Below are 13,874 nucleotides of genomic sequence, written 5' to 3' on the forward strand. Positions count from 1 at the left end.
GCACTAGCCAGCAGTGGCAGCTTCCAATTAATTGATTTTTTGTGTGTTCAATATCTTATAAAAAAAAAACTAAAAAAAAAAAAAAACTTAAAGATTAATCAATTGCATCACTGTATTGGCACCTACATGCAGCAAATGTATTATGCACAATTCAACTCTCAATATTACAATATAGGGTGGCACACTGGAGTGCAGCTTGCACCTTTATTCTGAACAGATTTCACATATTGGTGGGCATCACCAAAACTCACCATCCACTAACAAAATCTTTAAGTTTATCTGTTAAAATGTATTTTATTAACATCACATTTTAAAAACTTAACATCAAATAACAGCATTAAAAACTTTCAAAGAGAGAAAATGAAAGTGCAATTATATTATCACTTTGCATGAAATAAGACTCAAAAGTAGATAAAAAAAAATTGTGTTTGCATTTAGCCTCTGATAACATCAAATTCAGAAACTGGGAAAGTGTGGACTAGTTGTGCTTTGATTCATTTTGTCACTTTGCAAACTGCAAAAAGAACAAAAAAATTATAAAAAAATAAAAATTATGATAATAATCTCAAATTGAGCCGGAGGTGGTAAATTCCTAATAATTTACGTATTTTTGTTTTTAGGTATTTTAAGATAACTTACCTAAAATACGTTGCGCATACAACTAACGCGATCGTTATAAAGGTGTTTAAACAACAAAACACATCCACTTGCACATATTTGACAATCGGAATATCAGATATATCCTGCTATAGCTAACAAATTTGTGAAATTTTGAATAAAAAGAAATAAAAGCAGATCATCAGTCATTCATTCAGCGCTATTGTGGCTGCGGTGTGACAAGCAATGAATGACGCGTCTCCATGGGAACCATAAAGTGATAGCCTAGCTACTACTTTTAAACTTACGTGTAAAAAGGTTCAGCAAGGCTTACATTTAAATGTGTCTTTGTTTTGTTTTGAGTGTATGGTCAATAAATAAAGGAATTAAAAAGATGGGCACAAAACCTGTTTGTCGCGCCCCATTTGTCATGTCTCTATTCCCCCCCAGCAGTGGGCCGCGCACGCGCCCGCGCCTCACACTTTGAGAAACGCACCTCCGTTTGGTCAGGATTTTTCCTCTTTTTGGCTGGTGTCGACCATAGACTGTAAAAAATGGTGTCGACCAACAATGAAAAATCGTTGTCTGGCTGCCTTTCAGTGTCCTTTTTCATCTTTCCATCCGTTAGCATGCACCGTCAGCTTTCTCCAACCATTCATCCCAGCGACTGCGCAATATAGTGAACAAACTTGGTAGAGAAAGCGGGTTGGGTAATACCAAGTAGTCGGCGGTGCGGTGGGCGGGAAGTACATTACAGATTATTTAAAATATGATACTATCTTTCTTGCTGGCAAATGAAATAAAGAAAACGAACAAAAGTATTCATTCGGAATATTTCATATTTATTTTAATATGGGGGGGGGGGGTTATATTAGCTGGATCAGATTTTTGGGGGGGTCATAACCCCCGTAACCCCCGTGCAAATTACGCGCATGGCCACACCAGCCCACATTAGCCCACAGACACGCGCATTGAAATGTGAGGTAGTTAGGGGGGTTCGGGGGCATGCTCCCCCGAGAAAATTTGGATTTCTCGGAGCTACATATGTGCATTTTAAGGTGTTTGAAGGCCCCCAAAAACTGGATAACAATAGCTTTAAAAGCATGTCAGTGGGCAGTAGCATAAATTATCAAGCAGATAACAGATTCTTAAACATGAGAATGAGGATAAATGTTGAAATGAATGATCCACACTGCAAAATGGAAATTGAGAATGTTTCTTCTTATTGTTGACAATACACAATCACATATTCCAAACAGGAATGGCCTTAAATGAGAAATCTTTCAAGGATTATTTTGCATATAGATGTTACATTTCAATCAAACACCAGTGCAATCTTTTGTTTGTTTATTTTATAAATATATATCTATACTTATATTTTGCTTATAGTTTCTGTAATTAGCAAAGAACATCTGTGTTAAATAGGAATACATTGTAATAATGTTAATCAAGCTGACTAAATCACGACTGTGCAGCAGTTCACACTCAAAAAAAAAATACAATATAATTGAAAACAAAGACAAGCTCATTATACAAAGGAAATAATATTACAGATCTAGACAAATTGGGTTGCTTATAGTTAAAAGAATGTCAAGAACGATCATTTAGGCTAGATGTATTTTTCACATTTTTGGTCACAAAATAATTTTTTTATGACACGAGTCAGTTTTGATGACTTTGCAATATTGATAAAATGTTAGAATATTAATAATGAAAAAGTACGCAGTTTTAATCTCCCTTTTGGTTATTTCAATACTTAATTGACGACAGAACACGACGTACATGCTCGTAGTTTCTACAGGTACAGGGCGCGCTGCATTTGCGCTTGATATTGAAGAGTGCGCGCTGCGAGCACACGGCTGATACGACAGGAAAGTTTTACTGACATATAGCAGCGAAGCAGCAGCAAAGCCAAAGCACAATGAAATAAGGCGACTTATGATTTCGGGGGTTTACATAGGCTATTGTCCAGTTTCATTTTTGTCAGTCAACTTTTCAAAAAACATTCAGGGCTACACTCAAAACATTCGGGGCTGAAGCCCTGGCAAAATCGTTAACGCATGTGCTGAGGGGGTGCTAGATCATTGACAGGGGGGGGGGGGGGCTGCGCAATTATATATATAATAAATGAGCTAAACTTGGCCACTAAATATTTAATATTCAATTATTTTAATGATCACAATTAAAGTTTTAATTTTATTAAATTGAACAAGCGCAACATTCAGCATTCAATCAAATATTCTAAAAGATGTATTAATTAATAATAATGTTATAATATGTGTGCGTACAACAAGCAAGATGTGCGTTTGTAAATCCGGTGGCGCGTGCATTGATTTTTATTACAGTCTCGGCTGCAAAGATGAAGTTGACGATCGCCATATTCGTAGTGAACGCGCCTTTAGAGAGAAATGCACATCATGGATTACATAATCAGAGAGTAGCCTTTTTCTTTTCGTTTTGAATTATTTCGTTTAAAGACATTTCAAGCTTTGTGTATTTGATGTATTTCTCATGTCTGTGTGAGGCATACACTGAGTTTCGTTAAGTTAGGATGAGATGCGCTCCAGTTAACGTGCAGTGCAAGTGACCGCACGGGCGCCTCCATGATTATTGTCTGTTATATTTGCATCTTATTCATTAAAAACAATCAATTGGTTGATGGAAAATGTATTAAAATTAAGATACAATTTATACAAAACGAAATTCACTTTAAAGAAAGGCTTTCTACAAAACAAAACTTAATGAAGTGGTCAAAATCATATAACCCGCTCCACGTCTCTCGATATATTGCGCATTCTATCTTACTCGTGCTGTTGCACTTTTCATAAATCAACATAAACGAAACAAAATAACATCATAATATTTGAACAAATATGAAACTAAATGCGCTTATTTAATGGCTACAACAGTATAGTAGGCCTACAGAATCTCTGCAAATTGCTGCACATTCATTTAATTCTGAATTTTTCACAAACAAGTTGAAAGGCATTTGATCAAATCAAGTTCACGGATAATTGTGCGTGCATTTATTAATCCTTATGATACTAAAATCATAACAAAGTAGGCTATGTAAATCAGATGAGCCCAGAATATGAACGCAACGTTCAACGCAACAAATGCATACACGTTAAGCATTTTCCTCCCATAGAAAACCATTATAAGAACGCTTAATGTGGCTTAACGCAGTCACGCAGATAAGAATGTCCCCTTATTATGGCGAAATTACGAGATATTATGTCGAAATAACGACTTTGACAGATTGACGTAATACAACAGAGTTTCTATTGGCCCAAAGTTAAAGCGAGGGGAGTGCTGATAAACACAATGCGCCTGTTTAATTGGCTTTTATTCATTCATTAGCTGTGAGACGTGAAGTTAAAACCTGAGGGAAATGTTTTGGTAGATTGACGTAATGTAAAAACCGAATGTTCATTGGTCTAACGTTACACGCGCGGGAGTAATGAATGACGATGGGCCCTGCACTTTCTCCGGGTATGTTTATATTTTATAGCGAACTTTCCACGGACCCCCAGGCAGTGCGCCACGGACCCCTAGGGGTCCGCGGACCCCACTTTGAGAACCACTGGCTTAGAGAACCTTTAAGGGTTTTCTGTTATAATAGTGTTGTGTTAGCAGCCCAAGTTAATAACCAATGATTGTTGCAACGGAAGTGAATCGATCAAAACTAACTTTAGCTGGATAATAACTTTATTCTAGAGCTGCTGTAAAGCCAAAACAATCTCTGTTCATTTTTTATTTCCTGTTATCACTGTAAATCTGCTTTGAAACAATCTATATTGTTAAAAGCACTATATAAATGAAGGTGACACAGTGGAGATCATGCTGTGCACACAGAAACTTAACATTGCCCCGCGACTTTTATTAATAAAAAAGCTTCGCTACTGAATCGCTATACATTATATTTGTCAGCAAGAGGGTAACATCGCTGGCTTTGAAGTAATTAAACAGCTTTTCACCCTTCCAGTCAAATATTGTGCTGCAAACATCAATAACAGCTTTAAGTTGTCAATGCTGGCAAATGGCCATGGTATAAGTGGGATAATCCACATTCCCAGTATAGTATTTTCACCCAGAAATGGTTTAATTTCAGTCATGGGATCTCATCAGGCTTGACAACACAGTCTTGAGGTCTCTGTGCTTTTCGAGAAGCTCCCCCAATACAGTACATGACATTTGTGTGCGTTTGATCGTTCCTATCACGTATGACCTCTGTTCCCGTTCTAAGTGTAACTCTCAAACAAATGGAGAACTTTGAACTAATGGAGTCTTGCAGTTATCAGCGGGAGGATTCACTCATCAGGTGATGTGACTTATCTTCATTCTGTGATTGGCCCACCATTATCCCGGATCATCAACATAGGTGTTGTTTCAGCCAATCAGTGCTGACTCTCATTTTTTACATCATAGGGTAACTGGAGAGAGCAGTGTGGACAGTGACTGAACACTTCTCAGCAGTCTGTTTGCTGAAATAATGCATAGAGGTGCTCTCTGAAGACATGTGGGAAAAAAAATTTCCAAGTAAAATCAATGTGCCAGTGAATAAAATCTGTTACGGTAAGACTAGTGTGAACTCAAACTGATATGAGATGTTTCAGCTTTTCACACAAAAATTTGCACACTAAAATGACAAGAATCACAGAGAGTAATCAATAATTATCTATAATCTGTTTAGTCACTACAACCTGGTCAAACCTATGTATATGGACCAGAAAGATTTCACCAAGGGAAAGACCAACCATTGCATCAAAATATGTTGAATTCTGATGTAGTACTGGGTCTAGTCATGGTAATATTTGCACATAAAAGTAATATTTATTTTATTAAATTTAGATTTAAACTTTTTATATTGAATATCTGGATAAACTCTAGGAGAATCACTTGTTTCAGTTTGGCTTGAAATAAATTACACATATTTAGGGAAGGATTTCCTTAAAAAAAACATTTGTGCCAATACCGTAATATTCTAGATTTTTAGAGATATAAAAAACTATAAAGCTAATTTTAGTAAATGTCATGTAATAATGTAATTAAATTACTTGTACTGTTCGAGTGTTGGTCAAAAATGAACGAATCTTTTTTATTTCAATGAAATGATTGTACTACATTTTAGTTCGATAATGTTTTTTATTTAATATTTTGTATGTTTAGGGAATTGTATGGTACTAAATTATATTTATGCAGCAGTTATAATCCATTTATTCACTTTTTGAGGCCTGAAAATGAAATTTGCAACTTAAACTGTGATAAATCTCGAATGCTTTGGAGCACAGACGGTCTCTCTTTAAAGAGGACACTTGGCATATTATTGCTGAAATAAGTTTTAAAAAGTGAACTTGAGGTTTACAAGTTTACATTTATTGTTGTGAAAATCCAATTTAAAATTTTTATATTATAAATTTATATTAGGCTATATAATATATATTTTTTCAAAACACATTTTACTCTAAAGCCATAAATCTAAACAAGCTGTGTTCCAAATTTGAGGTTGATATCTCCAAAAATTAGCTTTCAATAAGAATTTGTTTGTGCCCAGTACAAAAAAATTCCAATAGATGAAATTCATCTCCCATTCATTTCCATTGCGGCCATTTTTGACCGCGAACAATACAAGTGTGACTTTTTTTTTTTTTTTTTTTTTTTTTTTTTTTTCAGGACATTTAACCTTTTTGAATCGTCCATGTATTTTTTTTTGTTTTTATTTTTTTCACACAGCAAGTGCCAAAACCTTTATCAAGTTTTGTACCATTCCAAAGAACAGCACCAGAGGGTTAAGTAGAAAATCACATGATCAGAAGATGCACAAACAATTAAATAATTGTGTTCCTGTAGCTTAAACAATAAATGCCACTAACAGTGCCAAAGTACACAGACCGGTCAGAATCCCAGGGAATGCATAAACTGATAAAATGTACACCTTGAATGCAATGTAAGTTGCAGTGGATAGGTCAGGGAGACAAATGTCACCGTGTCCTGAGAATGACCCACAGTAAATTACATTTTAAACAGCTACACTGATGGAAGCAATATCATTTACTGGCCCCATGCTTGCCTCTTGCACACAGAGTATGTGGTAACAGGTCTACTCTATAAAGTTCACCTTAATGTCTGATTAAGCTTGTGTCCATGTTGGCAGCTGTGTTAGTCTGGATGCTGTACTATGTGAGAGGTTGTTAATGTGTTCCCTCAGCGCTCTAAAGCCCTCTGGCTGATCACTCTTATGTAACCAACACAACGCTCTTTATTTCATGCCAAGGCTGGACACCTCCTGCCAAATACAAGCCCTTACCATGACATCTCATTGAGCAGGACAGACAATGGCTTCTGCCTGCCGCTGTGGTTTGGGCCAATCCTAATGTCCTGCTTAATGGTGACCTCATTCTCATCAGGCTCGGTGCAACATGACTGGCTGGCAGAAAAATCTGCAGACTCATCAGCCATTGAATCAGATCTACTTACTTTGTACTGACACCACAAACTTTCTTTCCACAAACAAATCTTTGTGTAACTACTAACAGTTACTGTAGCATGAAGTCTTTATTTGCATATTAACTGTATAATATGAAACACTCTAACAACCAAAACAGTCATATTCATGCCTGTCTAAATTAGGTTGCACCACCTGTAGTCTCTCACCATGGATACGGTCCCTTTTGTTTCCAAGAAATATAATTACATCACCTAGTTACATTCATTTAACTTGTTTCTGAACCCCCTGAACTCAGCTCACACAAACTCAGATCCTCAAGTACACTTGGAAGTCTATTCAAGGATTTAGTTGGTAAATATTTGCTTGCAGACATAGAGCAGTGGATTGTACGCTGCATCCGAAATCACATATTTCCCTAGTTTATAGAATGCGAACAACAGTTTGCCAACATAGTATGTACAAATACATAGTATTTGACAAACAGCAGGTGAAAAGTACCCGGATGGCCTACTACTTCTGCCGAGATTCTGAAGTGCGCATTTGATGGACACTTTAGTACCATAGGTCACATGAGAGTGACAACATGGGAGAATATGTCAGAATTTCATTCATACTGCACACATTCATACTATATATAAGTATGAATTAGTATAACATAGCCTACTCTTAACAGTCACAAAGTAAGATTCAAAACAAATGTAGTACCTGCTATATAGTATGTGATTTCGGACGCAGCGTAATTGTTTGGAGATATCATACAAATGAATGAATACTAGTGCCATAAACTGAATCCTATCTGTTGATTCAATAAGTGATAACCTATTTCCTCACAAAAGCAGCTTATTCAGCGTGCCGAAGCCTCCCCTCCATTGGCATCCATTCAAAAAATGGCCTCTGGTCTGCTTGCCTGTGTACCGCTGCATCACATTCTTCTTTTTTTCCTTCTTTTTTTTTTGATAACCTTGGAGGCTTGGCTTAAAGCAGCTTTGACTTCATGCACTCAACTATCGCAGATTTAATTGCGTAGCAGAGGGGAAGGGACTATCAGACTCCAATGGTGAATGATAAAATATTGTAACATTCATCCACTAGACGGTAGAGTACTTAGCACATAGTATAAGTGTATACTCTGTCATTTGGGACACAACTACCGGGGATTTTGCCAGTATGAAGGTTATGCCAGTACTTGGTGACAAATGACACAAGTGTCTTTACGGTTGAAAAAGTAATGAATCTTTCACTAAACCGATTTGGTGAAAAACATTGATTCATTCAGGGACACAATCAATGACTATTGAGATTTAGGCAATATAGCGATTAAACTTTACCTCATGTAAAGCAATACTTCGATCAAATTGATGTGATTAAGCTCATAATTGTAGTTAATATGGGGGGTATGGTGATTTAAATCACAATAAACAGGCATGCAAACACGAATCGCATCTATTCCACCTTGAAAAAGTGTGCATGTGCTTGTGACGGAAATATACAGAGGACGTTGTCATGCACAGATTCATAAACAGCGGTAAAGGCATCCGATTTTTTGGATTGCTGAGTAAACTGAGTTCACGTTGACAACATTGCACGACATAAATATATTTCAGTATATTGATGGTCGAAAACATTGAAATGAAGACATTTTTAGCTGTGTCACCAATAAACCTCATACGTCCAGAAATGTGTTTTGTATTTGACATAAGCTGATTAAAATAGTGGCCAGTAACACACATACTGTGAGTTCATCATTTGTGCTGTGCATTGGGGTATGTGAATAATGGTGGTTAAAAGAAAATTATTCGTGGATAATCAGAATAAAGAATATTTGAAAGGCATTTGTCTTGACACTTCAAAACACACATCTCAGTATTAGTTGTGATGGTGCTGGATCACACATGACCTAACCTAGTCAACATAGAGAATGCCAGAAATGTGAGCTCAACACATGATCGCCAATGTCTGTCTAACCCAAGCACACCTTGTTCCAGAAATAGTTTAGCAGGGAACATATAGCACAAAGAATGGTATAGTCATAAATTATGTTTAGATTATCATGAGATAAGTTTGGACTTTGTATAGTTTTACTTAAATCTTTTATTTTTATTAAGCAGCTATATGCATCCCTGAAAATAAACTATTTTAAATCTTGACTTGAGGCAGATTTTATCTTCTGTTTGCAGCAATCACAACCAAGATTAATCATCTGACTGGCATTCAGATCAGATGCTAATTGTGGAATTGATTGAATTGACAACAGCTCAAAGCACATTGTGAAAGTTACTTTGCCACAAGGATTTAGGCCTATATAAATAGTGTCGTCATCTCTCCTGACATGTGTCACACATACAAGTTATTTCATTCAGTTTTTAGACAATATTCAAAACACAATTTAAACAACCTTCTAGAATGGATATTTAAGGTCAGATTTGTTATACTTAATTTTACAATCCTATTGCTGCTTGTACAGTAAATCTGAACAAAATGTTCACGGTGGATCAAATAATCACAATAGCTCTGTGTCTCTATCAAGTGTCATATTGGGAGAGTCACAGAATATGACCAATAATAAAGACAGGAGGAAACGCCCCTTCAGGTTTGATAAGTGCTTTGAAATAGCTTTGGGAAGTGCGATTCATTTTAGAGAGTCGATTCGTTCGAACAAGCTGGTCCGTTGAGTCATCGCTCGAAGCGCTTATCACCGTGTTTTTTTAAGTTGCATAAATTCTAATTATATTGTGTGTGCAAGCCTAAATGTTCCAGTTTGATTAAATGACTGATTTTGTCATGGAATCTGATTGGCTGATTGTCAATATTTTATCGTTCAAAAGCTGGAAAAATCGTTCTGAAAGTGATTCCAACGAAACCGTTCCTCTCTGTAATTATAGCTGTCGTGTGCCCTTCCATGTTTTCTTAGAATTAGTAACGATTATTAAAACGTAATAGTTATCGTGTCCAATTGACCGGCATTTAGAGTTCAGTGATTCGTGAATCCTTCTTAAATTGATTCGATCGAATCATTAAAAAGAGTCGGTTCAGGTTCAAAAGAACAATTCGTCCGCGAATCGGACAGCACGACATGGAAACCGCGCTAGGGTTCACTTCAGTTCAGTCTGCCTGGATGCGCGTTGACATGGACGCTGTTCCTTCTGCTCCGAGACTGAGAAAACACGGGGAATTCTGCAAGTACTGACATAGATAAGAGAGATTACAGCGATATCTGTTCGTGTATGTTTAACGAGAAGTCATTAAAGAATTTATAGCTTTAAATATCAAGTTAAAATATCAAAATTAGTCTATGTGCCACCCGGATCCGGACGGGTTTCATTCTCAGTTCCCGAACTGAATCACCGAGACACATGGGTGGGAATCTCGGATGCCACCGGTCCATTCCCAAGGACCCCACGGATTTCTGCCAGGGCAAACGCAAGTTCAGCGCGGCATGCAACTTCAGCCACATACTAGTGAATCAGGAGCGGCTGAACATCAACACCGCTACCGAGGAGGAGCTCATGACTTTGCCGGGCGTGAACCGCGGGGTGGCTCAGAATATCGTGGAGTACCGGGAATGCATCGGCGGATTCAAGAAAGTAGAAGACCTGGCGTTAGTCAGTGGAGTCGGTGCAACTAAACTAGAGGCGATTAAACTAGAGATCTGCGTGTCGAGCAAGAACAGCTCGTCTAATCACTCTCCTTCATCTCTGCGCAAAGAGCACGAGCACCTGCCGTGCACCGGCGTGAACATAAACACGGCCACGCCGCCGCAGCTCATGAGCGTCCGCGGCATCACCGAGAAAATCGCCAAGAACGTCGTAGAGTTCCGATCCGTGCACGGCCCGTTCAGAAGCATCGAAGACCTGGTCAAAGTGGCCAACATAAATTCATCGTTGCTGGACAGGATCCGTTTCCAGGTGTTCGTGGAGCGCTCCAGGACTCCTTCCACGAACACGAACGGAGGGTTCACGCACCCGAGCCCCACGTCCTTCAGTGTTCGCAGCGATGAGATGGACGTTCCGTTCGGAGGACCGCCGCTCGTCACATCTGTCCGGCCCTGCGTGGAGCCTCCAGCGGGCACGCGTGATGGAAAGCCCGTGGTGCGAGTGGCCACCTGGAACCTGCAGCGCTGCTCCAGTGAGAAGGCCAACAACCCTGGGGTCAAAGAGGTCGTCTGTATGACACTACTAGAAAATGAGTGAGTAAACTATTAAGTTGCAACACTAATGCCTTTTTAGACAAGTAATACCACCATTTTTGACACTATAGGCTACCTTAGTATTATTGGAAGTACCTTTAAGAGTCAAGATACCATATTATTTTGGTCTCTCTACCATGGCATTACCTTGTGGGCATGTTCCATGGTAATACCATGTTTTTGGATGTACCATCCAAATACCTTTGACTTTGAGTACACTCATATTACCATGTTTTCAGACATGCATAATGTGTTTGGACATGGTCTATGTTTTAATTTTTATTTATTTAATTAAGGCTACCATTAAGTACCATGTAAAAAACATGGTACATGAGTATGGTAATCATTCAGTCCGGTGGTTACATGATATTACTATCTGATACCATCACTGCACCCTGGTAGCATCACAGTACTTCTTTGTAAAGGTATTTGGACATTTGGACTTTTAACTAGGGATGTCCCGATCAATTTTTGTGCCTCTGATCCGAGTCACTGAATATTGAGTAGGCTACATTAAGTAGCCTACATTCAATTAATTAAAATCAGTATAAAAATCTATCTATCTATCTATCTATGATTGATTTATGTATTACTATATATTACTGTATATTGGAATTTTTTTAAATTTGGTTAATTTAATTTATTCAATGATAATTTCTGAAGTCACATTCAAAGTAAGTAACCAGGAAAAATTAACGTTTGCTTTCTTCTTCTTTTTTTGCATGTGCATTTGCCCTGTATATTCTGAAAACTAAATTGTGAAGTGTTACGACCTCTGATGATTTCTTTATTCTCAAATCACATACTTTGTTTTTTTGCAAGTGAAGAAGAAACAGTGTGTCAGATTATTGCTGTACTTTAGTGGATATAGGCAGTCCAGCTGGCTTGTGTTGCAGTGCTGGATCACATGCAGTGCTAGGCACTGAGGTCTTCAGTGGATCTTCATGGTATCTGACTGCACGTTAGAATTCAGCACTGCCCAAGTTTATTGTGTTGATAGATTCTAGAAGATAAATGTTTGTACTGTTGGTTGTTTTATGGTCCATGGCATGCACACACACACACACACACACACACACACACACACACACATACTGTAGGCTAATTCACTCAGGGTGTTGCTGAGGTACATGCCCTCATTCTTGTCATGACTCTGGGAAGGTTGTTATATAATCTTTTGTGTGTGTGTGTGTGTGTGTGTGTGTGTCTGTGTGTTGAAGGGGTTTGAAATAGTAGTAGTACCGGCAGGGAGAGTATAGTGTTAGTGTTATGAATTACATCAGTGCTGAAAGCTGTACACCGTTACAGCAATGCATAATGCAACCGTCCCTATAATAAAGCAGTGATTCTCAACCAAGGGGCTAATATAATATATTCAAAATGCATTTGGAAAGTTTTGATTTAGCTTTGTTTCATTAATAAATTAAAATAATTAATTCTGATTGTTAATGTTTGTTTATTTTCTTTTTAAACAAAGAAATCAAAATGTGAGTAAATTGTGTAGATAACAATGGTAGCAAAACTTATGTGCTACTTGACTACATAAACAACTATCAGTTATTTTTTTGCAATGTTGATATCATTAACTAAAACTATTAAAGGGGTCATGACATGGATTTTCTAATTTAATAAGTTCCTTGAGGTTCACTTATAATGTTAATAGTTTTTTGCCCAAAAATACAAATATATTTGTTGAAAAGGTCTGTCTGAGGGGGCTTTTACACTGTGTCTCCTTTAAGTCTTGTCAGTAAATGGCCACTGTCCTGAACCAGGACACCATTAAAAATAAACCATCCACTTATGTGATGCTGGTATCCTTCTGAAGTCTACAGAAATGAGCAAATAAGCTGTTTAAACATCGAACGTTTCATTTTACGCTTCATTTTTGTCTTCCGTTTGTCCTCTTGTCAGCAGACTCAAGCACATGGAGTGCGTCAGAAAGAGAACAGACATCTGTATACTGTATCCATCCAGTGTAGACAGTGTCAGTAATCGTAATTGGTTCTATTTGCTTTTGATGAGACGCGACGCTCGCATCCTGTGTAGACAAGTGTCAGCCGTTATAGGTGACTGAACTCCAGTGGCCGGGGCCTATGGTGCAATGATATAAAACTATTGTCTTGCACCGGAGGCAGGCATATGCAAATGTATTTGCCTGTGTGACGTCACTAATCACACAATATCCAAACAAGCTGTTTTTGGAGCTTGATTAAATAAACGCTTTGTTTATAACAAGAAGGATGTTTTAAGCTATGAAACTTGAAGGATGTTTTAATGTTACAAAGACCTCTTATATGTCAAAAGATCAAAGTTTTTAAAAAGGATTTGATTTGTCATGTCATAACCCCTTTAAAATGTTTTCGGTAATTGACATAAAATACAAATATTAGATGAAAAACTTAAGTCAAAACCTAAATGAAAATTAGAAATAAAGCAATTGAAATAAATTAATAAAAATAAATGAAAGCCAAATAGAAATAAAAAACAACGTAAACTAAAAAATATAAGAATAAAACCTCATTCAAACTATTAATAAATACAATAGTTAAATAATACTGAAATAACAGTGTGATGAAGCCTTACACATAGGGCAAAAAAGGTTGGGAAACACTGTTCTACAGAACCTGATTCTACCACACAAGG

The 13,874-nt window shown here is 37.4% G+C and overlaps 1 protein-coding gene across 1 annotated transcript in view; it reads left to right on the forward strand.

Moving 5' to 3' along the window:
* Positions 1–9,365: 9,365 nt before the first annotated feature.
* Positions 9,366–13,874, forward strand: part of eepd1 (endonuclease/exonuclease/phosphatase family domain containing 1) — a 31,202-nt gene continuing 26,693 nt past the window's right edge. The window contains exon 1 of the mRNA XM_081376897.1: positions 9,366–11,231. Within this exon, the coding sequence (XP_081233023.1) occupies positions 10,399–11,231 (833 nt within the window). The 5' untranslated portion in view covers positions 9,366–10,398. The remainder of the gene's footprint in view (positions 11,232–13,874) is intronic.

Source organism: Scardinius erythrophthalmus, assembly GCF_964197995.2.
Source record: "Scardinius erythrophthalmus genome assembly, chromosome: 10".
Taxonomy (NCBI): Eukaryota; Metazoa; Chordata; class Actinopteri; order Cypriniformes; family Leuciscidae; genus Scardinius; species Scardinius erythrophthalmus.